This window comes from Sitodiplosis mosellana, unplaced genomic scaffold (genome assembly GCF_009176505.1).
Source record: "Sitodiplosis mosellana isolate CC-2019 unplaced genomic scaffold, AAFC_SMos_1.0 Smas_scaffold_18, whole genome shotgun sequence".
NCBI classification, from domain to species: Eukaryota; Metazoa; Arthropoda; class Insecta; order Diptera; family Cecidomyiidae; genus Sitodiplosis; species Sitodiplosis mosellana.
In genome coordinates this window covers 1,496,182-1,519,730 of record NW_022595260.1, presented here as the reverse complement: position 1 = coordinate 1,519,730, position 23,549 = coordinate 1,496,182, and the positions used below count along the sequence as shown (strand labels likewise).

At 37.8% G+C, this 23,549-nt stretch overlaps 1 protein-coding gene across 2 annotated transcripts in view; it reads right to left on the bottom strand.

Moving 5' to 3' along the window:
- Positions 1-23,549, bottom strand: part of LOC129568445 (homeobox protein cut) — a 176,354-nt gene that overhangs the window by 29,710 nt on the left and 123,095 nt on the right. For both annotated transcript variants that reach the window (XM_055446297.1, XM_055446298.1), the window contains exons 3-4: positions 1,025-1,206; positions 437-540 (exon numbers count right to left, since the gene is read on the bottom strand). In XM_055446297.1, the coding sequence (XP_055302272.1) occupies positions 437-540; positions 1,025-1,206 (286 nt within the window). The remainder of the gene's footprint in view (positions 1-436; positions 541-1,024; positions 1,207-23,549) is intronic.

The window sequence follows — 23,549 nt, the reverse complement described above, 5'->3', positions numbered from 1 at the left end:
ATCGTCTAGCGTCCAAATATAAATTGTGTACGATAAATGAACGGTGTGAGTATGCGGATTTGCAAGAATTTAATTAGGAAATGGGCTGCCAATTTGTGTGGCAGAAATACAATGTACCAACTCATATGCATTTGACTTTGAGTTGCAAGTTTCATAATAATTTATCGTTCTGAGCACGAATAGCCGCCGATTTTACACATGCATACAAACACCATTCAAATATCTGACGAAATCAAATCAATTAAAAATTTTAATTTCGAAATGATAGAGAGAATAATATAATCAAAAACACAGACAACAATATAAAAGAATAACAGCATCAAACAAAATGCGCGTTAGTCGTTTTCTTCAACATAAATTCTTTTTTACGAATAAATATTTGTGGATTAGTATTTTTTTTTTTCTTGTTCATGTTTCTTTTTCCAACGAAACTTACCATCTGAGTTTGATTTGAGTGCTTCTGCTTGAGCCGCCAATGCCTTGGTTCGCTCCAATAGTAGTTCTTGAAATTGTTTTGATTCCGATTGTACGTCTCCGGATCTACAAAGAGATAAAAATCACAAAAAAGAAAACTTATCAGTATTTATATTTGCCGTTTGAATATCCTTTTTTGTGCATTGTTTTTATTTTTTGTCTGTTTGGGCGTTTTTCGGTACAATGAAAGTGATTGTGATTTTTATGACTGCAACAATCATAAAATGAATCTTGTTTTTTTTTGGAATATGCTTTTATTGAAGGGGGCACTTTCCAACAAATGTGGGCATTGAGAAGTCGGCAATTTTTGATGTTGCCGATATCTGTTCACATTTGTGTTTCCCCGGCAAACATGTAAATTGATGCAATGATTTGCTTTCAAGTTATATGACGTCTGTGTCGACACAATGACTCCGTTTAGGACCTCTTTGCCGATGAAACAAGTGCAATTCAGATGTTGATCCAATTTTTAAGGACAGCACAAATGTTGATTTGGGATGCAAATTGTTTACAATTCACGTGAAGCAAGTGAATTTGGTTTATTTCTTACCGATTTTCCTTTTTCACGTCATCGTAGTCGGTTTGTTTGTCCAAACGTGCTTCGAGTCTCGATATGTGTTGTCGCTTGGCTTCAAGTCGTTCCTCGAGCTGTTCTATTCGGAGATTGTGCGATTCCTGCAATGCGGCCAATGCGCTTCTCAGTCTAGAGATTTCTTCAAGTAATGCTACAATCTGAAAATAAACAGGAGACAAAATGACATCCAATTAAATTCACTTGAAAATTGAAATGAAAGCGAACATTGTTCCTATTCGCATCGCATCAATATTAGTTTATATTCGTAAATAAACACAAAATGGGGATTGGGATTTTATTATATTTGAGTGTGTGTCTAGCGAATAGACAATTCATTATTGTTGACAGCGATAAAAATTCATCCGTTTTGACAGAGTGTAACGACCGATTTGTTGCGATAGATTGGTTTGGTTTGGTTTGGTTTGGTTTGGTTTAAGAGCATCATCTGCACCGAACACATGTTTCACAAGGAGCTTGTCTGTCTGCGTTTTGGCAAGACGATGCCACAATATGGTACGGGCTGAACACAACGCAACGCATCACAACATCAGAATTGATTTCGACTAAACATTTCTTTACATTGTCGTCAATATAGTTTGGAACAGATGGCGCTTATGGCAAAGCAGAAAGGGTGAAAGCAAAAAAAACTTCCCATCAAAATCAATATCCATTAAATTGTCAAAATAATTAATAAAAACATCTTATATTGCCATCGAAATTGCTTCATATCCGCGTATAGGTTTTTGCACTTTCAAGTGCTCGTTCATATCTATTTATCCCATGCAGACGAGATGCTGTGTCTTCTTCAGTGTGCTCGAGACATGTTTCCACACAAAACATAACCGTCTCAATTAATTATTCGATACACATTCGCAAACTTCAATCATATTTTCGTTTAAATTTTGAGGCAAGCACAATGTACGCCGCACCGTTTATTGCAGACAAATTTACAACAAAGACGCGCACTGATTTGATAAAATTCCGCACAACGAACAACAAAAGCAGTAGCAGCAGAGGCAGCACCAAGCGTAAACGACATCGAGTTGAGTGATTGGGAATGGCATACGAATACCGAGTATTTGCACTTGTTTATTTCGGAAACATCAAACTACATGCGAAAACCAAAACAATGAATTCGATACGGATTCGATTCATTAATTTTCCGTTCTCGTCTTTTAAAAGGACGATAAATCAAAATCGTTGTTTTCGCAGATGAGTTTGTGAGTATGTGTGTGTGTGCGGTAAACACGCTTGACTGTGTGCCAATGCTATAGATGGGTTGAGGCACTGTGTTCGCTTTCATTTTGACAAAACCAAAGTGATCATTCTTCGAATCTTATTTGCACCCCTATCAATCCGATATAAATAATAATAACCGACGATTTTGTATCTGCTTCAATCACAGTCATCACACATTTGTCTCATTCCATGCGGCGCGATGGTTAAAAGCCGCCAATGCTCAACGTCGCATTGCCACCGCCATGGAAATGTAATCAATATAATTGTAAAAGTTGTTGTGCTCGCCCGCCGAAAATGAATTGGCAACGATGCGCTCAGACGCTACACCCGTCTACCCATTCTATGCGGTACTTGGTCGAGCACAGCGAATCGAAACGGAATTGTAATTATTATTTTGCGGGCAAATTTATCAAATATTGTATGGAAATCACAAAAGTGGCTCTTTTCAGTCATCAAAATCAGGTGTACAAATAAATGCTGGGTTCACGTTTCAGATAAGATATCAGTTTTGTGTGGGTGTATGAGAGACGGTCGTGTTTTTTTTGTTCTGTCTCGGTCGTCGCCATCAATTCACATTCTCTGAAATTCTTCAGTATTGGTTTCGCCAATTCGACTGAAAACACCATACACCTATATATGCTCGGGGGTTGCTTCGAACAAAAAAAAATGATTCGAATCAACAAAAAACAAAAACCCGAAAATAATTTTCTGTGGAAATGTATCCGTTCAATTATGAATGGCTTGTTTGATGACTTGACTATCACGTTTGGCAAGATATGAGCGGAGTCTCGTTTCGAAGATACTTCATTTGCTGTGTATGTGATGGTAATTATACGGACGTGGACCAAAAAAATCGATGAATCGGAGCAAGGGAGCTAACGGATCAGCAAAACCATAGCAAATTGTTGAACGGCATTGCCGAATCAAACAGTGAACAATATATTTATTATTTCATTTATATTTTGTATGATTCACGTTATTCGAATGTGCGATTCACATGCATGTCGGACGACCACGACGACGGTGTTGTCTGTGTGTAAGGTTTCTCTTAACTAATTTTGATTGGAAAAATATATCATGAATTTCCTCTTGAGCTATGAAAATATTTGTGCACACAAAATGCAGACGATTCAAGCTCAAACCCAAATTCTGTGGCTCTCATTCTTCAGACGCGGCAGCATATTGAGCACTCACAATTCAATTTTTCATTCATTTCATAGCTTGTTATTGGCGTGTGCTCCCATTTCACCATGGCTTAGCATGAGTACTGTCAAGCGCTTCGTTTTCACCATTGTATTCACCGTTGCCGATGAGCATCGTTACGATCTTATTCAATTGCAAACAAACGGTGAAAAATGGCAAGAATACTTTTGGAATGGATAGAATAGGAAAAAAATGAGAATACATACTCATATTTTTTGGCAAGGATCGAAACTTATACGATTACTGAGTGAATGAATGCGAAAAAGATTGCCGATTCATCGCCACCAAACCCTGACAGCTCCAAATGACAGAGGAAAAAAAGAGTCATGTGAGCAGCACACATGCTGAATATTCAAATGTTACCATTGCGGTGTACATAAACATTAAAATAATAACCAAATTGCGTTGTGTGGATGCAAAAAGGGTGCAATTCGAATGAAGAGAGTGTGGTGAAGAAACTGTAAACTTTACATACACTGGGGGGAAAAGCAAGACAGTCGAAGTACAATCATCAATTTCGTGTTTTTCCGTCTTTCGCATTTTTTCTGTACAAGGTTTTATCTCTTTCCATTTGCTGTTGTGGGTTCCGTGCCTGCATAAGCCGTATCATGGAGCAGCACCTCGAGCGCACACCGAATACAATTCAAGTCAGAAAGATTCACGAATTCGACAGTCGTTCATAAAACATTTATAAACAACAATAGTCGAAACTGACAATAATATATCGCTAAAAGGCAAATTTCGGTATTGTTATGCAACGTCGGTTTGATGTCAATGTGCCGACGATATGTGTGTGTATGCGGCTGTGTATGGATTCGATGGGATTGCGAGGGATTCGACGAGTGAACACAGTGGCGATGGAGAAAAAAAACCGAAACGGGATTTACATTGGCGGTTCATGGAAGAATTTGTGCCGTTGAAAAATGAAGATACCAATTCGATGGCTGATTTGGTTAGAGAATAATGACAAACGACAATGCCAAAGATTTTAAACCAAAGATATGTGCTCGACGAGCGGTAGAGCAAATGTCACCATGGTGAATAATGTTTCGATGCTTGTGTTTATCGCCATACGTATTGATTTGAAATTATGGTAAATCAATAGTCGTTTGCATTGCGAATCGAATAGCCGGTAATGAAATGCGTTCGGCCGAAATGAATTCGATTAAGAGGCATTTTGAGGCTCAATGGCACAAATAATTTTTGGTGTCACATTGCTATTTTCAGGCTGATTGCCCTCGCTCGCTTCCACTGCGACTATAGCAATATTCGATTAGTATAAATCTTCTTGATTAATGAATTTATTTCAATTTTCAATTTTGATTCGGAAAATTGCAGAAACCATTGAATGCACGATAAATAGATACTTGGGATTACATGTGCATATGTGCACACAAAAGACGTTATCGATTGCATGAGCATCGCACTGCATATTCCGTTATTATACACAGATACGATGAGACAAGGAGAAATATGAATGCAATGCGATAGATTCGGAAACCGGGAACGGGCGCTTCCGAAAATTGTTCAACATCGTGAAATCGTTTATTATGAAATATTCCCTGGCATTATATCATTTTATCTTGCAATTCACCGACAGCATTGCTTTTCGGCTTTAACTTTGGCTTCGGCTCAAACACGAGTCACACATACACACATGCATCGAAAGAGAGAATATGTGCATGGCAAATGGACGTCGTTAGATAGTGGAACAATTAATGAAACACATGAATATATTCTTAAAGACATTTCAATTAACTCGAGATCGAAATCAAAATTGTATTGCACCAGAAGCGATGCTGATAATTTTCAGCTTTCGTGCCACTATTCAACGAACCGCAATGCAAGTTTCAATAGAGGTTGCGAGACGTTGGAGTGTGGATCTAAAGTCAAACGAGCACTGAAATGCAGTATGTGTAACATCAAGCGCCTTTAATTAAAATGAATTGATTTTGATTTCGGATTTCGGATTTCGGTTATCTAAATGCATATACTAGGGAACGATGATTATTTATTTGTTGGGAAATATTTCATATTTTGCTTGAACAATGATTTTTGGCTTGTGTTTCTGATGGCTAAAGCTCAACAGCAATCGTACTTGATATGCGAGGCAACAAGGATTTGAATTCGATTACTATTGATTCGTACTATCATCGTCGAGGTTTGGAATCTTAAATTTGCATACCAAACAATTACGGCACCCAACAAATGACCAAAAATACGCCTCAATCTGGTTAAATGTTAAAGTATTGATTGATATCCTCATGCACACTGCTGGTGAATGTGATATCGAGTGGATGGGGGGGATACACACAGAGAGAAATTGCTGCTGGCTGATCAAACATTTGTTTTAACGATGTTTTACAAGCACCGAACAGACCAATCAGCCAGTTTGACGATACGAGCCGTTGTTTGCATATGTCTTCAGATGGTGAACGTGTGTCATTTCCATTTTGGTAAAAGTTTTATCGAAAATGCAGTGAGGCCGAAAACCACCGTGAGCGAAAAAGGAACGTGTGACCAAGAATCCACATTCTCTCTGGCAGTGTGGTTATGTGCGTGTTTGTATGTTTTTCGAGACAACATTTCGCACACATCGCACATATATTCGCCACACACACACACACATAGCTGAAAGGGAATGCCATTGTCGAGGAGCGTGAGTTCGATATTTATTTGTGTATTTGATGAGGGTTTTGTGTTCAATTAATGATACACGAACAAAACAATGAAAACCCATTGAAATGTATCAATAGTTGGTGCATGTAACCGGCAGACAAACGTCGAAATCGACAACCATTGAAAATGCAAACGAAACTTACAGCAGCAGCTCTCACACGACCGACCAAAATAGATGTATGCGATTCCGATCTAATGCCTGTGTTTGTCTTGGGTTTTCGTTGCTTTGAATCACAGCTCGAGACAAAGTGTTAGCCCAAATAACCAGCACAGAATGTTTGACTAAAATGTTGAAGCATTGGCACGCTAAATGACGTTGTTGTCGGTTAGTCGCCTTTGTTGCCGCTATCAAGTAGTAGTTAACGACAAGCGATCGGAATTGCTTAGAGAAATGTGTGGAATCGAGGCTTTGCACAAAATGTACATACATACATTTGTGTGTGCAGTGGCGGCAAAGACAGCATATTTAAAGATGTAAACACGTTTGGCACTCGATTGCTATTCAAACAACGCAACCACCACACAAACGCGCACACATTAAATGACCAGATATTTATGGGAACAACGGATTGATGTTAATCATTTGATTTGTTTAAATTGTGCCGTTACATTCAAGTATTTTAAGAGTTGCTCACTCTCACTCTCCTCCTTTCGCTCCATGCGTGCATGCATGTTCCAGGTTGGTGTCGTGGTAAAGCACATGTCTCATTGTACACGTATCCTTTTTTTCTTGCTTCGCATTTCCGATTCAAACTCTCTAGCTGGGATTTCGTTTCGTCGGAGAAACCGTGTTGAGAAAAAACCCAACTGAAATTAGCCAGCTCGCTTATTATTGGCACAGGTGATACAGTTTCACAGTGAATGAGCATATACGCCACTTTTGTGATAGCCCGGAGGCAAACTCAAATACCTTTTAAGCATCAAACTCCAAAGTCTTTGCATCAGTTTTGATGACAATGAGTTTAAAAACAAGGAGAACGCAATGTGCACACAACAAAGGCGTCGCACGCACGACAAAAGCGTTTCTCGAAACATTTTAATCCGCTGTGTGAATGACTATATCAATAATTATTATCGAGATGAGGGTTAGTCAAATATTTATTCAATTATTCAAGTGTTTGTGAACCAACCGAGTGTGTTCGATTCGCTCGTAGTTCCACTCGTTCGTTCGTTGTACTTTCATTAAATCTTTTGTTCAAACCACTGATTAAAAACTTTCAACGCATGAAAAATGTTGGAATTAATCCATCAACAAAATACAATCGAAGTGAGTTTTCAGCGCAAAAAATAATATTTTCAGTTCAGAATTGTTTGTCAAACTACTTTGAATCATCGAATCACCCTTTTTAATCGATATTTTTTTTTTTTGTTGAAGTGGCACTAAAAATGTAATAAGAACATTTATGTTGTTTGCAATTATTTAATTTTTATTCATTTTGCTGTCCATCTTCGATTATTCGAGTTCAGTGAATAAAAAAAAATCATTGGCAATCGAACGTTTTTTTTTGTAATCAGAAGGGACAGATTTTTTGTTCATCTCGAACAATAATAATAATTAATTCTCGAATGTACGATGATTTCCAGTGCTTTGCACTTGGGCCAAATTCATTTGAATCGACGTCGTCGCCGTAATCAAAACGGGTTCGCATGACCGTACTTCAATATTTTTTATCATTTGCACAAAAATTACCGCAGCAAAAATTACAATAATAAAACAAAAATGTTCATTCCTTATGACCATTGCGTGATCTGGATGGAGAGAAACATGTGCACACATATTCGACGAGGGTGGAACCAACCAAAATAAATGTATTTGTATTTCAAAAATCAAAAGAGTTATGTGAGAGCAAGTGTAAGCTGACGAATGGAAAAAAGGGTTTTCTCTTCGTCTACATCAAAATGATGCGCTTCCCGGCCCATGTTTTCTTCGTTGTGGATCCACCATAAATTTCATTATTTTTTAAGGACAATAAAATCATTGATGCGTTTTCATAATTTGTTCACATCTTTTCGTATACAGTGCATATTCCAATCGGAATGGCAAACCCTTTTTTATCCATCGTGTCGCTGTCGAGCCATTTCTCACTCTCATAGTCTCTGTGCTTCAAGTAACGCCATCAATATATTTTAACCACTGTACATGCATACATGTCGTACGGGTAAAATTATCTTTATGTGAATGTATCGCGGGCACATCTTTGCATTTGCATTTCAACTAATATTTGTGATACATTGGTTTGAGATACCCAATCTTTTAGGTCCCGATATTCCGAATGGTCTTTCGCTTTCTGTCTAGCGTCAAAGTGCGAGAATGGTTTATAATCAGTGTTCTGTGCCAAAGCATGTACATCATATACTGAGCTGTGCAGCATAGAGGGAGTATGCATTAAATACTCGGCACAATGTTCAACGTACACTATACGTACCGTCTCAAATCCGTCATCGTTGCCGAATACAAAGAGCCACCACGTGGTTGGGAAAACCATCATCGTCATCAAACAGTACAAAACACAGTGGAAAAAAATTGCGACAGAGAAAAGATACATCTATCCATCGCAAAGAATAAGCGAAAAACCTTATCTACACTGAAGTTACTGTGTTTCAGCATTTTTTTTTTCAAATCATTTTTAATCCCTCCGGCCGAATAATTTCCCAATCACCGATCCGGTGCGATACATACGTTTTCATATGGTAAAAGGCGAATATGAAGGGCTTATAATATTTGCCTCTCTTCCTCAGTGCTCTGTGGATTTTTTTCGCCATTGGCATTGGCCAATACCATCCACTGACTGATAGATCTGAAAATTGTCGCATGCATGCGATTGTGCGACAGAGTTTACATATTATTAATAAATATAACAAATACATATATTTTGCACGAAAAAAGGAAAAACACATCCCTTTTGTTTCGCTATTCTCTTGTACGTTTTTTGTGTATGCGCGCCACTTGTATGGTTCTAGAAGCCTTTGGTCGTTTTCGGCTTACACACGCTGCACAGACAATCGTTCAATTCTTTCATATTTTTTTCGTTATTGTGACTGCTAGCTACCTATTTTCGGAGCACATAATATTTATTTCACTCTCATCTTTATTACAAATGTATGATTGGGATACGAGGCTCCATTTCATGCATGTACACTTTGCATATTCGACGAGAATATGATTCGATATGGCATGGTCATCATAACGAATGGGTTGCGTTATTTTTAAGATCCGCCGCGCCGGAGAGTGAGAGTATCTAACTATGTTGTGAGTTTGGCGACTGCGACGCTCGCAGTATTTATTGTGGGTACTTTATCGCATGTACAATTTATTTATTTTTTTCTCTTCTCGGTCGTTTGTTGATCCTTTTTTGTCGGTTTGGGCATTTTGTGCCCCATTCCCGATTCGACGGCAAATCGAGGCGACCAGAGAATATTCATGTTCGAATTTCGTATATCATTTCAAATTTTTGCATTAATATTTGAAGTTGTAAGGCCCTGTTTTTTTTCTCTCACTCTCTCCATTCCAAATGGTCATTGGTAGTTTCTCGATGGCTCAATGCATGGTTGGGGTTTTTTCAGCAGCCACATTTTGTTTTGTTTTGTTGATGTTTTCATACCACGTGTATTTATTATTATATAGCAAATACCGTGCAAAAAAGGTTTTGTGGAATTAATAAATAAATAGAACGACAAAAAAATCTTTTTTTGATGATTTCACATTTATTTGGGCTTAATTTTTTATGTAGTCGACCAATTCTCGTTAGACCATTTTTCGCGATGACCATGAAAAACCACTGCCATGTAGAAAGATGCTGAACTTACTCCTTCCCACTTACAAACGTTTCCATGTGGGTATATTTCAACCAAATGAACAAGACGACTTTTGCTTTGAATGTGTTTTTATTTGAGTACAATTTTTTTTCTCCTTAACAAAGGATAAAAAAGAACAACAGCATCAACCGGCTATTGTATTTGTGCTGGATACGGAGTTCGCGTTTGCCATTGTACAGATGATGTTTGTTTGGTTCCGTTTCTCTTGTTTGCCTCGTTATTGTCAAAAATTATTCGGTTTGGCATATTATTCATCATTTCTGTACCCGCATCAATTGTTTTACGTCCGTTCGCATTGTAATTCTACATATCATGGCACCAAATTTGGTGTGAGAATGTCGTTTTTTACCGTAAGAATTAGACATTTTACTTGATGGGATGGCATCAAACTGTATCCAACTCATTCCATTTTGTCAAGAAGGAAAAAATGAGATAAATCAGGCTGGAGAGCAAATAACACTGAAAGCTATTGCAACTATTTGTGTGCTTATAAAATATTTAAATGGAAAATATAGGCTTATATGATCGATAATAACGCCACTCATGCCAACAGATTAGAATTACCGAAATTTGAGCAGAGGACTTCGGAAAAAGGAGCATTAAATATGTATAATTCTATTTGCTACGCATTAAAATCCCTTCAGTTTCATTTGCATGCGTTCTTTATTACAGAGCATCATTGCTGAAATGGTGACTCTTTTCCTTCATTTACTAAATATATATTAAAAATTTCAACCCTTTTTTTAATAAAATAATGGGACCATCAATACACACGCACATCTTATGTGCATGTGTGTGTGTGTGTATGTGTGCCGAAACAAGTTATTTCCAATTTGACTCTTGATATCGAGAAAAATCAACCGTTGAAACACATAGAGATGCTGCGGTGTGATGGTCGATATGCAAATACACCCATGTATATGTATACGTATATATATATATATCCATGACAATGGTAAACCAAATGTGAAAGATGCATTGAATCAACTATTCACGATTTAAACGGTAATGAGCCCCTTACATTAAGAAGCACATCGAGGCTAAGAGATACCAAACACACAGCCACTAAAATCAACGAAGACAAATGAATGAGTGGTTGAGCATGGATGTGTATGTGCATTTTATGTGTCAAGGGATGTTTTTTCCCTATGTATCCCATTTATTCGTGCTTCGGAAAAGAAAGCGCTAAATTAAAATACACCAAGTCAAAAGCGATGGAAACGATGCTGATTGCCGTGGATGAGCGTGTGTTGGTTGGCAAGAGGGAAAGGGGTTGGTGATCTGATTTGTAAATTGTACACGCGTGTATTCACATTGAAAACCATCGAAAATCATCGTATCGACTCTTCACATTTTTGATGATAACAAGAACATTCAACCGCCCCTGTCTCTTTTGTCATCGCACCATATTTTTGAAGTACGTTCGCAAGTGCCATTTTGATTCCCAAGCTCATCGTTGACAGAATCACTTTCTGTGTTGTTTTTTCCATCAAACTGCTGCCTCCCCCTATCTCTTTCTCTCTCTCATCATTATACATATATTTTGAAAAACCGTCACCGCACCACGACATTCTCCGAATCATTTTGGAAAATTTTTGATCTGAAATTACATCCAGAATAGCAGCAGCAGTCGGTCTCTATATCGGTATAACTTTTTGTTGGGACTCATCGAACGAAGTGACTTAAACAAAAATATATTCTCTCGAAAATAATGATTTGCTTTTATTCCTTATGCATATTCATACGGTTGAAATGAGATATCGAACAACTATAGTCATCACATACATATATACATATACACACACTTGTGCGCAATCAGTGTGGCAGGAATCGTTTGCGATGGGTCGACAATAAAAAGTTGTCGATGTGTTGGCGCGCATAGCGTCTTCCCCGTGACGATTTATCATTTATTTTTAGGCAATAATCCTTTTTTGTTTAACATTCAAGCGTCATGTTTTTTTTTTCTTTTCTATTGGCAGCCAACATCGCGACAGCTCAACTCTCTGCACATTTCGTTTATGTGACGAGTATTTAGTGCACATGTGAAGATAAGTTTCTAAATTATACGAAAACAAATCACAAACTTCAATACATAAGACAAACATGCGCTGCCATCGAAATTTGGCGACTATGGAAGCCGATTATCGAAAGGAACAGAACAGGAAGCCGAAAAGGCAAAGGCACAATCAAAACACATTCTAATCCATACACATACGCATACTCATACAAACTCAAATGTTGACGAGTTTATCTGTTTGCTCGCACTGGATGTGTGTTTGTTCTTATGTGTTTTCGAGTGGGATTTCGATGAATGCTTCACATTATATATTGATGGTGATGATTAGTAATTGTCATTTGATATTAAAATTTGAATAATTCAAAAATTTAATTTTTAATATTCGAATGAAATATACAGACTGAGATAGGAGCACACCCAAGGAATTAATGATGCAAATGCTTTTTTCGATCGAGTCAATTTTTGGTATTCCGAATGAAAATTGATGTTTTAAAATATTCAATGTATATATTTTGGTATTGAATGAAAAACAAAGTATATCTCCATGTCGTACACGTATAAAAAAATATGGAAGATACGCCGAGAGATGGTAAGAGAGAGAGAGAGAGAGAGAGAGTGAGAGAGAGAGGAAGAGAAACAGTGACAGCAATCGAAATACATAAAGTAAACTGCTGTTGACTACTGACTGAGAATTACACTCACAGGCAAATAGCGAGTGTGAGAAAATAAAAATGAAATAAAAAGTTAAAATGGTTGAGTTTTAACATTCGGAAACTTTATCCATTGCTGTTTTGCACATTGGCAACATCAACTCATACTTTGGTTATATCCAGCTATCGCCTCGATAAAATGATGACGACGAAACGACATGGGTTTGAGGTGTTGGGGTGGCAATACTGTGTTCGCACTCTGAAAACATCGATGAAGGACTGACTCTCTTCTTCCTCCTCCTTCTCCTCCTCCTCCCCCGTCTCCCACTCACTTTCTCCCGTTGAGAAGCTTTTGGCTTGATTGTATGAAATTTAAATTCAATATGTATTAAAAACTTCACCGAAAAATAATGCCGGAATCATAGCCAGCATGGTAACAGCAAGAACAAGAGCCACATCTCACCATCATCAGCAGCTTGTGAGCCACACTCGCACAGATAGACACAATATTTTCAATTTAATTTATTTCAATTCGATTAAAATGTCAAAACTCAGTGCGATGCGAGTGTTTGTAGTTGTAGAAAATCTACGATAGAAAATTTTTGATTGTGAATGAGAGAAATTGTTCGTCGGGTCTGAGGCAACATACCGAGAGATGTGTCTGAGCATCGCGCGCTGTGAATTATGTGCCAACGGAGGAGCCATGAACTTCTATGTGGTTCATCCATCGAGCTGGAGATGAAAAGTTTTTCCGATATTTTCTTGTTGTTTTTCGGTGAACATATTTTCATATATTTCATGCAAATCCTCTTGTTACACATAATTTCAGGCAGACGCCCTTTTCCCATCCGATGGATAGATGGATGGATCCACAAATAATATTGTTTTATTTCTCCTCGGTTCCTATCATTACTTTTTTGTTTGGCATTCATTTATCCAGAAATTACCACACATCCAACCACGTATGTTCTTGAGTTGGAACACGATGAATGAGTTATAGACAGGATGCAAATTAAAATTTTGCTCTCGTTTTCGTTCTTTCTTTTGCTTGACTCTTGCAATTAGATTTCATCTTACTGCAGCTAGCACCGACAACGACAACAACATCAACGGTGCTTCAGAAGGAGGTGGAATAGGAGAGAAATGGCAATGGTAACGAATGCCAGTCAAATTAAATATTGAAATGAGGTATTTTTGAAAGCCGAAGACGAAGAATTATGACGGAATTCCAAAATGGTTCCAAAAAGCTCGGGATAAGAAGTCGATGGAATTTGTAATCCAAACAACCGAAAACACTATAAAATTTCAACGTGTGCACATCGCACACAAACACGCACACACACAACGATACGCCACCAACCAAATTGAAATCATCGCACGAATTTTGCAGAGATTTCGAATTCCCTTCGCTCCGAAAACGATTGAAAACGCGTGTGCACGTAATCGGAATATTTATATCTGGTTTTGTATAGACAAAACAATGATATAGAGCAGATCCTGCTGCGGGTATGAACTCATCGAGCTATAACTCGATTCAATTTTCGAACAACAATATTCAATGAGATGAGAATCTTCGTCTCAAATTCGTCTATTCTCCGGCTCTCGCTCACTTTTGTGCTGCTGATTGAATGATGACTTTGTCTATAAACTATAGCACAATGCAGTACAATACAAAACTAATATATATCGAATATGTGTGGCTGATATGACGGCCGTATCTCGGTTGAGGCCACTGTATGTGCTCAGCGACTGTGTGGATCAAAACGCGAGAAAACATAATCATAGTTTAATAAATTCAAAACCTAAACAAAGATATTTTCGAATTGAATTGAAGCACACCCAAATTGATCGTTTCCTTATTTCGATTCCATTTTACTTGAAATGACAATAACATTTGTGTTGGTTGATTGTTGTTGTTGCTGTTATTGCCATTCGACTGCTGCTGCTAATGCTGTTGTGTATTGCCAACTGCCACTCTGTGCCGAATGAGCGTTGATACATTGGCTGGTGTGCTGTTTAATCTCTAGTTTTCATGCATCGTGTACGTAGCTTTATGAACGCATACACACACACACACACTCGCTACTCAGGGATATAATTTATGTTGCTATAATTTTGAATAGCTTGTTATTTGTCTGTTCATCAGTGATTTGAAATTCAGCTTCTCCAAACATGCCATGGCATTCGGAGACTGGTGGAATGGCATACCTATCGATACACCGTAAGTCACTTCGACGAAACGAAATCTATGGAATATCATTTATATTGTAGCTCGTTAGTGTGTAGTGCTCTCCTTCTCTTTATCGAATTGATGGGAGCCATCCCTCCTTCAGCCATTCTCAAATTCACCAAACGACGAACTGCTTTCGGCTTGTTGTTTCAATACTTGCACCAAAAACAACCGGTTGACATAAATAAATATGCACAATATATTTTGTCGACGAGAAGCAAGTGGTGCGAGAAGTAAAGTATTTAGCTTCGGAATTCCCAGCATCCATTCGGCAAATGACATACAAACCGGCAGTTAGCTGTTTGCTGGCATGCTTGCATGTACAGCGTGCTCGGGCTGTGATTGTGATTGCGATGTAATAAGTGTGAGAGTCGAAAATGTTAAATTGTCTTCAATGTTCGATGCACATATCTAATAGATTAATTTTCGAAAAACCTCTCATAAACTAAGCTCGACGTGAGATGCGAAATGTGAAATGCAAAAGGCAAGTGCATAAGGAGAGAGGAAATTCGAGTGATGTGGGGTGGAGTAGATGCCATTTTTCAGTAGCATTGATAGAAAATAGAGCCAAAACAGAATGGTGAAAAACGAATGTGTGCGAGCGAGAACTGACACAACAATCGTTGGCATTGGCAATGTTTGTGTGTTGGTTGCACTTCGAGAATCAACATTCGAATAATTTGAGGTAAAAGCTAAGGCAACTAACTGCCATTCGTTTGCTCTAAATTCGAGGCATCGAGATATGGATTGCCGTAATCCAATGACGACGAATAGTTTAAACAATTGAACAATAAATAATAAGAATGGCAACAAAATGAAATCGGTGTGATAGATAAAGCGATTTGAAATCGGCTGTGGCAACACATCACAGAACATGGGCACGAATCGAAACTTAGAGCGCGTGCATGTGTGTTTGGTGTGTTCGGGGTATCGTATACGCATTGGAAATTTGGCAAAGCGCAGGAAACTTCCGTTCTCCCCGCATCGATACTGACAGAGTGTGTGAGAGAGAAACGGTTGTTGCGGAGTAAGTCGGTATAAATTTTGCCTTGAAGAGGCGAATCATGATGTGCGTGCGGTTTGTAGAGAAAAAATCAAACGTCGGTTTCGAGATTTGGGACGACTTTCCATTCCGCAGTATTTTCTAGTTCAGCTGATACTAAAAAACAAAACAGATTCCGCTGCATTGTCAGCCGCAAATAGTAAAACACGCATTTTCAGCATAATGGAGTCACAAGCTGCTACATTTTGCAATTGTGCAACACCATTTGCTTCCAATAAGCTCTGTCGGCTGTATGAAGGCATGGGAAGTGAGAGATCGAATCATCAGTGGCGCACACATATACAAATACGCATACACACACGCAAACCGAACGAGAGAGAGAGAGAGAGAGAGAGTGAGAAGAGAAACACATGTGTAAATTCTATTGATAAATTTTCATTGAAATGATGCATGTATTTATTTATGCTATCAATTTATTCGCTCTATGACATACACGAGAATTCATACAAGAGTGAGTGAATTTTGATACACCGCATGAGTACAAAATGCATCTGCAATGCACACGATGGTCGCATTGCCAGATTCGAGAACATATGCAGTGCCAGAGACGTGCACTCGAACCGGTATCCGATTTGTAGTATTCGAAAAATGAAGCACACACGCTCGGTTTTTTCCGATTCGGTTGAATTATTAAGGCAATATACGGTGATGGTTGTGAACGAGTTGAAGCCGCCGCATGCACGAAATCCAGCACATAGAGAGAGAGACAGAGAGAAAGATCGACTCACTTGAATTATGACAATTCAACCGCTTTGACAATACCAACCATTCAATAAATAAATCAATTTAATATATCTAATTCATTTTGTTTTGTGAATTGAACACAACAGGAACTCAACAGTATGAGTGGCAATAGCGACAAACGGCAGCAGCTTACATCGATGTCATCGCACCACTTAACTCCAACTTTCAGTGGCAAAAACAGCAGCAGCAGCGACGACGGCAGTAGCAGTAACAGCAGTAACAAACAATAACGATTACGGTACACTAATCAAACCGAACGAATTATAACTGCTTCGTTACACACAACCAAATGGCAATGAGACACACAATCCAAAACGCACAGACAGTTTCGAGCCCAAATTCAAAAACACGCACACAAACTCACACACACAGTGTCAGCACGTGAAAATCAGCACCGCAATAGATGGCGAATAAATAAATTTCTATATAAAAACTGATTCAGATTGATTTGTTTTTCGTTTTCGTGTTATATAAAACACATTACAAATGGATGCATGTAGATTGATTCGTTGCTCAACCGGATGCAGTAAATTGTTCCCAGTTAAAGAAATTGTGGGAGAAATTGGCATATTTAATTTATTTCTGTTTGTGCCACTGTTTGCGCGTATTTTTTTCTGTTCGAGTGGCTGTGTGAGCTTCGTTAACAGATTGCTTGCGTCAAATGACTCGAATGCACACAAATATAAAATTGAAATTAATAAAAAATTTAACGCGCCGTTTTTTCGCAGATCATTTTATGGGAATAAAAGAATTGAATTCGTTTAAAGATGGGAATCGCAGAAAATAATGTACGATATTTTTTCGGTTCCCTTCTGTTTGTCATCAACTCAAAGCGTTCAAATATTGCAAAAAATAGTAAGGATGCATGCAATACATTTCATGGTTAATATTCATGGAGTGTTTTTGGATCTGTTCGACTGAAGATGAATGCACTTTGAGAATGATAATTTTTTTCGCTATAATTACTCACAGACATGGGCCGTAAAAATAAAACTGCTTCCATGAGATAAAATTTTATAGCGACAAGAAGAGGTTGTGACTAATTTTTCAATCAATTTCTTAAGATTTTTGATTCTGATATCTGATAATTTCTGAAATATGCATAAAATTCATTGAGCCGAAGTGTAATCAAATTATGTAATTATCCTATCTGCTTTGAGATCGAATTCTTGGCCGTGGTTGTGGTTAAATGAGGAAGATAAAAAAATCAAACGATTCTATCAGATTCTTTGACAAACCAGCCATGCGGAAGAAAAAGCCAGCCGTCAATTTTTTTTTATAATAATTTCATTAAAAAGGAATCTCATTTCAATTTGTTCGTGATGGTATAATGGGGAAAATCGTTTTTCCGAGCAGTGATTCCACCTTGATTCGAAACCGTTTGAGAGATTGATATTTCCCCTGTCATAGCAATCTGAACTAGTCGTGCATAATAAACACCAATCCTACCCTCTTTCGACGGAACCGACTTTTTTCTACTTCGCCAATGCCAATGTAAAGTCAATGTGGAAAAAATGTAAACAGTTATTTGCTTCGGTTCTTAACGGCAAGAAGTCGCCTCGTTTGATAAAAACGAGATAAATTGGAGTTCAAATAGAAAAAAAAATCAAAGCGAGGGTAATGGGAAAATGGACGCATGATTTATTCGAAAGCCAAGCAGTTGAATTAATTTTAAAAAGATCATTCAATTAAGACATTCGTCTTTATTTTATTGAAGAGATGCAATCTATCCAATGGCGTTCATCTTGAGAGAGGGTAATTCGAATTCTTGGCTGGTCGCTGTATACTTTTTTTGTCATAGCCATCTCATTTATATTCCGTTTAAAAAAATTTCAATTCCCCTGCTTGCTCTTTATGATCTCAAATTAAGTACAGCGCATACATTAAAAAAGTGTAACGCAACAAAAACAGCAAAATCTATCTTTGATGAACGTCGAACGATGAAGAGAAGGGAAAATGTGCACAAGAAAAAAATCGGACCCAATCCTAGTGCTGCGAGTATATTTACCGTTTGGTGTGTATTTTTTTCTCTTTTTTTTCCTCGCCTTGTTTGTCGTCTTGGAAAATGGTCGCAAATAAAAAATATTGACTTCTTCCGAAATTGATACTGTGTCGCTTTCCCTCGTTCACTTCTCACTCTTCGCCATTATCCTTGTTTTCGTTTCGATATACCCAAATCTAATCAACATTTAATAAGACGTGCTCAAATCGTTCGTTTAAGAATTCAATACCGTGTGGATACGCTGTGAATTTCCCACATTCATTGGGTTCACGCACTCTCTATCTCATTCTGTCCGCTTGGCTTTGGGTTCGACGGTGGATGTGAACGAAAATTTGTGTGAAATCATAAATTGACAATGTCCCAAGATTCGAGTGCGAGTGGTTATGTACTTTAGCATTTTATCGTTTTTTGCCGTCACTTAAGCATCCAGCAGAATGTTGAGCTGTTTGGATGTCGTTTAAATGAGATTCAGCTTGTCTCGGTGACTTGACAAGCGAACCGAAGGACGATGGGAGCGAGAACGAAATGGCAAATAATCGAAATATCGAGCTGAACTTAGTTTGAAGTGGGTGGTCAACGAATTACGACGTCAATGCTGCCGCGTCAATGACTCCGTTTAATCTTGGTTCGAATGATTGTGATTCGGCTGTGACGTGAATTATGCGGCCACGGAGGAAAGCATCACACAGAGAATGGGAAATTGTGATATTGACGAGCTCCTCCGATCTCGGCGGAGGGTAGATGGCATCGACTGATTCATGTCATAGATAGACGTAGGATGCGCATATTGGTCGAGCACTGCGACATTAGTCGCATCCGAAACCATATTAAAAATAAGTGTCTTTAATTGTTTAATTTATCAAACGAACCGTGAAAATTACATTGGCAATAAATGATAATAGAATTCCGTTTATTATTACATAAATTTCCTATTCGAATTTTACCATTAAATTCACGCCAAGCGACTATCACCCGACCCGCGGTATATTCGTATGGGTGTGCAGTTTTGAAATTGGAAATTCGTAGACAATTCTTTGAATTTAAATGTGGGGCAGATGAGAATCATCTCGTTTTTTTTCCGTTTCGAACTTTGGTTTCGAGGAGACATTTGCGTAATGGCGTCGCTCGTTTAGCTATTTAATACATTCGATATTTTATCCGATATGCCCTTTTTTTTCAAAGAAAAATATTGCTCCAAATAATAATAATTATCATAAGATGGTCATAAAAATTTCTGGCGCCCATAAATTAATAGATCTCATCTGCCATCACTTGATAATGGTTCTTTTGTCACTTGAATATGTGAGTGTCGCATTGAAATCGACGATGATAAAAAATACGAATACTGAAATCAGGTAGGTATTTCTCAATATATAACGATTATGACTACCGCACTCCGCCTCCTTCTCTTACACGGCGGGACAGCGATTCAAAAACAAAATTATAAATAAGATTAAAAAAAGCAATGGAACATATTTATTGCACATTATCGTGATTAATAATTACTCAAACAGAAACGATTATTCATGTTTATTATTTCAGCGCTCGCGCACGCTTATCATTAACAAACAAATTACCGTTAAGAAGGGAAAATGATGACAAAAACTGAAAAAAAATATCTTGAATGTTCATCTATAATGGGTATTTATCGTTTTCAGTTCACTTTTTTCTCTGATCTATGGGCGATAATCTCATGAAAAATAACGCATTTCAACAAGCAACGACGACGTCTTCAATATTTAAATTACATGCGACGTATTTGAGATTCAATTGTTTTCCTTCAGATAAAAACAACAACCATGAAATTGGAACTTCTTCCATTTTATTTTTATTTATCAAAGACGTTTCACAGTCTACGGTTAGTAAAGCTGTCGTGATATTTATAATCGGAAAAATTTTGAAATCAAACAAATTGGGGCGGCATTATTGTGTGATTGTGATAAAAACTGAAATTTTTGGTGGAACAATAAATTATAATAAAAATTCGATGTAATAAAATGACGAGCCCAAGTAGAACGTGTTTGGGCGAGGCATTTGTTATTTTATGGCTATTCAAAAGCTGCGACAAGGTGTTTATCGAATTGGGATGAGTTCAAAGAACAGGTTCAACAATGATTGACTGAGTTTACTGATTTCAATCCAAAGGCTGATATGATAATATAGACAATATTTATAAATCACTACCTTGGTTGTCTAACGAGATAAGCGTATACCCGTACACGCTCAATGAAGATCCCTCAAACTGTCTGAAGCTTATTTTATTTCATGCACGAATTGTTCCACAAATACGCGTCAAAAACTTTTAATTTCTATCCAAAACCACAGGCTGCAAAAAAATAGGAGAAAAGTGTATGCTGCACCAATGGATCCAAATGCATCCACACTCCCTCACGCTCTTGCTGCCAAACAAAAAGTTATTGTGCGCTGAAATTAACGTTGCGTGTTGCATTAAGAAAGGAGTGCAAGTTTGGCTAACCTCAAACCATTTTTGCAACGATGAACGCAGCACGATTTTTGTCATGTGCCAAGAACATCTCGAATAATGCGAAATAAAATGGCAGAGCCAAAAAGAATAAGGCAAGAAAACCAAACGAAAATGTTCATCCGTCAAGTGATGTAAATGGTGCAGCGATTTCCATTAAAACTGATCTAAAAAAAAAGGCGAAGAATTTCCATTTCTGCTTGGCAATCATCTTGTTTTTTCCTCCCTCTCGCATGTTGGATCCATACAGTACGCGAGATGTGATTCTATTTTCTTTTCGCTGAAAATCGTAGAGAGGCTGTCAGTTGAGTTGAACATTTAGCGCCATCACCAACTTCAATTCTCTGATGTCTTCAAAAGCAAACCAAAAACATAAATTCAGTTTGTTAATTCATCAAAAATACATAGCAGAGCACAGCATCAGCAGTAGCGAGAGAGTTGTATGCGCCAGTACGCATACACACACACACGCCGACTCCCGAGCTATTGATGAGAGCACTCGCAAAACGCCCCAAAATTACAATTTTTTGAAATGCTGTCGCTTCGGATGTGCTGCGGCTGCAATTCACTTCTTTTCACTTTTCCTTTCCTGTTACCGCACTTTCTTTCGGCTTTTCCATGGTTCTAATTCTCTTTCTCTGAGTCGCACATGGAAATTGTTTATGGAGCGGAATTTTTGTAGCCGTTCAATAGGACTGTGTCGACTGTGAAAAATACACAAAATTAAATGTACCGAATGATTGGATAATTTGATTGGAATTATTTATACCGACTTCTCCATCTCCCGAATACGGATTTTTTTCCATTCGTTGCCAGTCTTTTTCTCCGGGTTTTTCATTTCATTTCTTCAATTCTTTGGCTCACACAATCATCGTATGAACTAGCAATTGTTTGCCGAACTGGAGCCTCGTTGAGTACACAATAATTAAAATACAGACAAATACACTTCCAATTCATCACCAACATATACTTGAGTCGGTCGTCGTCGTCGTCATCATCATCTGACGAACGCCAACAACGACAAAGCGAACAAAAAAATCCAACATAATTATTTGCAGTGTTACAAATTTGCTTTGCATTCAAATCGAAATGCGCGAATTAAATACTCCCTTTTGTGTATGCGTGTTCAATTCAAATTGAAACAATAAAATCCAGCGACACAATCCATCGTGTCAAGTGTATGGCCCCATTTTAATGACTGAGCGAACAAAAATTCGATGAAGAGCGAAAACGATTGCATATCAAAATCAGATTTAAATCAGAAAAAGTGACGAATGAGTGCGAACGCAACCGCCCGTTCCAAATGGAATGACAGCCAAAGAAATGAAACCGAAGAATGTGTTCGATTCATTTAGCTTAATCCATGCTTAAGTTTCAATTAATTAATTAATTATATTGTTTTATAAAATGCACTCCAATGAAAATTCGATTAACCCTCGGCAAAAATGCTCCACAACTAGCTGGCAGGCATTCAGTCACGCCAAAAGCACTAGATCCAAAGCATCGACGTGATACTAGTTTGAGAATCGACAACATTTGTAGTAGCAGCAGCAGAAGTGCCATTTATTTGCAGACGGATACGGAATCATCGTGCTATTCAAATTTAAAATGAGATTAAAACAAAATCTAATGGCAAATAGAGCTGATATTGGGTTAAGCATTATGGAAATTGTTGAGAGCTGTGACACAACGTCCAATGCTATAAACAGTCTGATTCTCAATATCGACCAAAGTTATACATATTGCCAGTCGAGCACATGAGAGCTAATGCAAAACCAATTTTGCAAATGAATTTCGGTACGAATCCATTATTTTATCTGGAAAATGTCCTTGGATGCAAGACAGACATAAATTTAATAAGTGTCATCGAAATGATTTTCATATCGAAAACTTTCTTACGTATTTCACTGCCGAAGAAATGCCATATAAAATGTGTCGTAAAATATCGACAGTGCTAATCGCTTCAGTGAAATGGAATGGTCCGCGTTGAAATAACAGTCACATGAATATTTCCCATTTCCATTAAGTTGTATCAATAACTGTCCTCGAATTTTCTATAAATATAGATGGGACCGGTGTAATGGTAATGGGAAGCTTTATTGGCCATGAAGCCAAACGAAACATGTCGCAAATACCTTTTTGCCCATCTTATGGCAAAGAACATCTACCGCTCTATCGATGTCGATGTTGACGACAACGATAACGGAAAGAAAATCATTACCGGAGGCTTCACTTTTAGATTTTACACATCGAGATGACGATTTAATAAGTTTCAAATGAGATTTGTTACAGGATTAATTAAAGACATGAACAGATACACAGATCGGAACATGACATTTTCACCGGAACGCAGATAAATTTGCAAACGGAGTACAG